The following is a 3,053-nucleotide window of genomic DNA, read 5'->3' as shown; positions in this document are numbered from 1 at the left end:
CAGCGCTTTGGTTCGTACGAAGATGTGAAAAAATGGCTCGATGAATGGTTCGCGGCAAAGGGGGAAGATTTTTACTGGCGTGGTATCCACAAATTGCCCGAAAGATGGGAAAAATGTGTAACTAGCAATGGAGCATACTTTGAATAAAGCTCTTTTTATCATTCTTCCGAATTTAACGTGTTTTTTTTTGGAAAAAAATCCGCATTTCATACTTGTACACTTGGTATGTATACAGCACAGACACAGTATAATCATGTCAATTTCAGCTCAAAACATTTGAGATGAGTGTATTTTGAGAAATACATTTTAACGAGGCGCATCAAAATTTGAGGAGGACCAAAATCAAACCTTATCGATCCTCCTTCTTTGGACTATATTATATTTCTGACAATGAAATAAAGTCATTTAAAAAATACATAATCATTATTCGGATTAACAAACATGGAGCCAATTTGATCTTGACATATAATGTCAAGGTCATGACCATTTTTAAAAGGTTTTAGGTAACAGTTACTATTTAAAAGTTATTAACAAACAAAGTTTAAAAAATAATGTCTTATTTTTGCTATATATAATATTAATGGGCATACGACTTTTCATGCGAAGGGATTGAGGTTCACTCCATCTACCCTCCGCTTATAGACATAGAATTTTCCACACAAAGCGAGTTTTATGCCACTTCCCCCCTCCGTTTCGGATCCATGGTGGAAGGATAGCATGAAGCCTTTTTTTCTTTTTCTCTCCAGGAAAAAAGAGGAAAAAAGATGAACTGGTGCAAAAATTCAGTCAAAAATAACAGACCTATTGTATGCACAGTTGGATGCTTTCTCTCTCTAAATCGCCACCCTCTCTGTCTATGGACATCGGCGAATCAAGCTATCAATAGCTGTGAAACGCTAAACATAGGGCGGTATTCATAGTCCGTTTTTATTTCAAAATTATTAAATAATGTCTTAAGATGTTAATACAGTCTTCGGATTGACTTATGACATCTTAAGATTGTACTTAAGACAGTCTTAAATGTAAAAATCAATTATGAATACCGATCTGTTTCGCGTTTCGTGAAATTGATACTGAACTTTCCTTGTTTAACATACTTTATATTTCTCTTTCTATAGAAAGAGAACCTAAGATGTGTGCAGTATGATATGTGTCAAACAAGCAAAGAAGTTTTGTTAAGCGTCATCCATAGACAGAGAAGCCAGAGAGAGAGAAAGCGTTCAACTGCACATACCATGGTATCCTTCCACCATATTCGGGCCGTACAATTTTCGCAAAACGAGTTTTACATTCCTCCTTCCATAGGGCGTACGACTTTCTATTCGAAGCGGGTTTCACCCATAGACATAATATTTCTCGACCGAGCATTGTCAGAAATTTGAGGAATGGGGATAGTTTTCATTTAGAAAAGGACGCACTCACTTGATTCTAGAGTGGGTATAGAGAGTATGACGCTAATTAATCGGAAGTTGCTATTTGGTGTCCTACATCTTGATACCCCAGATCATATATCTATATGACGTGATTCCTCGTCTTAACCTCTTCTTTCTTTAATGTTGTCTTCTTTCTAACTATCAGTAAGGACATTTAATGGCGGAGCCAATCAGCATTAGACACATGCATTGGTGCCACTCTCTTTATATCCACTCTACTTGGCCCAAGTGCATTATCTCTCGTTTCGCGCAAGTGTATAAAGTGTATCACTGAAAGAGAGGATCGAAAGAGAGAACGAAGAACTGAAAAGTAACAGCTTACAGTCAGATCGGCGAAGAGAGTCTCGTATATGTTCTGCGAGTCTCACGACGAATGCGAACTGAGGATGGACGTGTTTCGTCTCGGATTAGATGTTGCATTATCTCAAATTTTTGTTAGCCAAATTAGCCCGCCAAGCTTTTCCGTGCTTTTGATCCCTTCTCTTACAGATACTTTACACGCATGCGCAAAACGAGAGAGAACGCATTTGGGTCAAGTTAGAGTATCTATGATAAGAGTACGACCAATAGAGTAACGATCGGTGATTGATCCGCCAAATTGAAGCAAAAGCTGAGGAAGTTGCATACCTGTGTGTACACCCAAAGACTTTGATTCTTTCTCTCGGAAATTTCCACAAACTGAGAAATGACCATTGGTTCTACATTAATGCTCATAGTCCGTGCGCGATTAAACCTTACGTCCACTTACAACTAAATTTGATGAAATAACTTGAATTTTTGAAAGTTTAAAAAAAAATAAGAAAGAGAAGAATTTTTCCTTGGGTGTACATACAGTGTACACCATTTACACAACTATTAATTTATACTGTTTCAAGTAAGTTTTCTGTGTCAGAGGTGAATTATTCGTTTGTTATTACTCGGCGCTATTCAAATTAAGAAGGAGAGATGAGTGGCGAATGAATTGCAGTAGAATTATATATTTTTTTAATGAAATAAGAATGTGAATTTCTTGTGTAGTCATTATAACTTAATCTATTTATTGATTGACACATTAGAGCAACAATGCCTGGCTATGTAACAGATTAGTGCACAAGCTCTGCGAAAAAGGATTTTAAGATATATCGTTTTTCTCGAGATCCAAAAAAAAAAACGAAAAATTTAGGCTGAAACATAGCCCAAACGAAAATGGATTAAAATGGATTGAAATTTTTTTCTATCCGAATGCGCGTATTTTAAATAGCGAATACTTTTTTTGGATTTAATTGGATTGAAAAACTGCATTTCCTATTCAAAATTTTGAATTGAACAGTATTCATAATGCACAGAAAAAGCTAATATTATTTTTAGATTGAAAGACATAAAGATATGCTCCATACAATTTCTATAAATGATTAAAAATGCATTCAGGATTGAAAAGAATTCATTTTAACATTCCTGAATCAATATTTCTGAAAATCTGAATCCATTTCAATTCATTTCAATCCATTCTCGTTTGCTGAGAGGAGGATAAGGCTAGGCTCCATCTAATAATTCAGTGTTATGTAAGGTCAGTAAGAATTTGCTTTTGTGATTTTTTTAATATAAGTAAATTATTAAATGATGTAAGTTTTATATTATTCC

The 3,053-nt window shown here is 35.2% G+C and overlaps 1 protein-coding gene across 1 annotated transcript in view; it reads right to left on the bottom strand.

Annotated features, from left to right (window-relative positions):
* LOC108747332 (ADAMTS-like protein 3) overlaps window positions 1-1,368 on the bottom strand; it is a 32,454-nt gene extending 31,086 nt beyond the window's left edge. The window contains exon 1 of the mRNA XM_018484736.1: window positions 1,235-1,368. Coding sequence (XP_018340238.1) covers window positions 1,235-1,368 — 134 coding nt within the window. The remainder of the gene's footprint in view (window positions 1-1,234) is intronic.
* Between the last annotated feature and the right edge of the window lie 1,685 nt (window positions 1,369-3,053).

The sequence above is a fragment of the Trachymyrmex septentrionalis genome, unplaced genomic scaffold (genome assembly GCF_001594115.1).
Source record: "Trachymyrmex septentrionalis isolate Tsep2-gDNA-1 unplaced genomic scaffold, Tsep1.0 scaffold108, whole genome shotgun sequence".
NCBI classification, from domain to species: Eukaryota; Metazoa; Arthropoda; class Insecta; order Hymenoptera; family Formicidae; genus Trachymyrmex; species Trachymyrmex septentrionalis.
The sequence above is the reverse complement of the archived record's forward strand: the minus strand, read 5'-3'. Positions and strand labels throughout refer to the sequence as shown.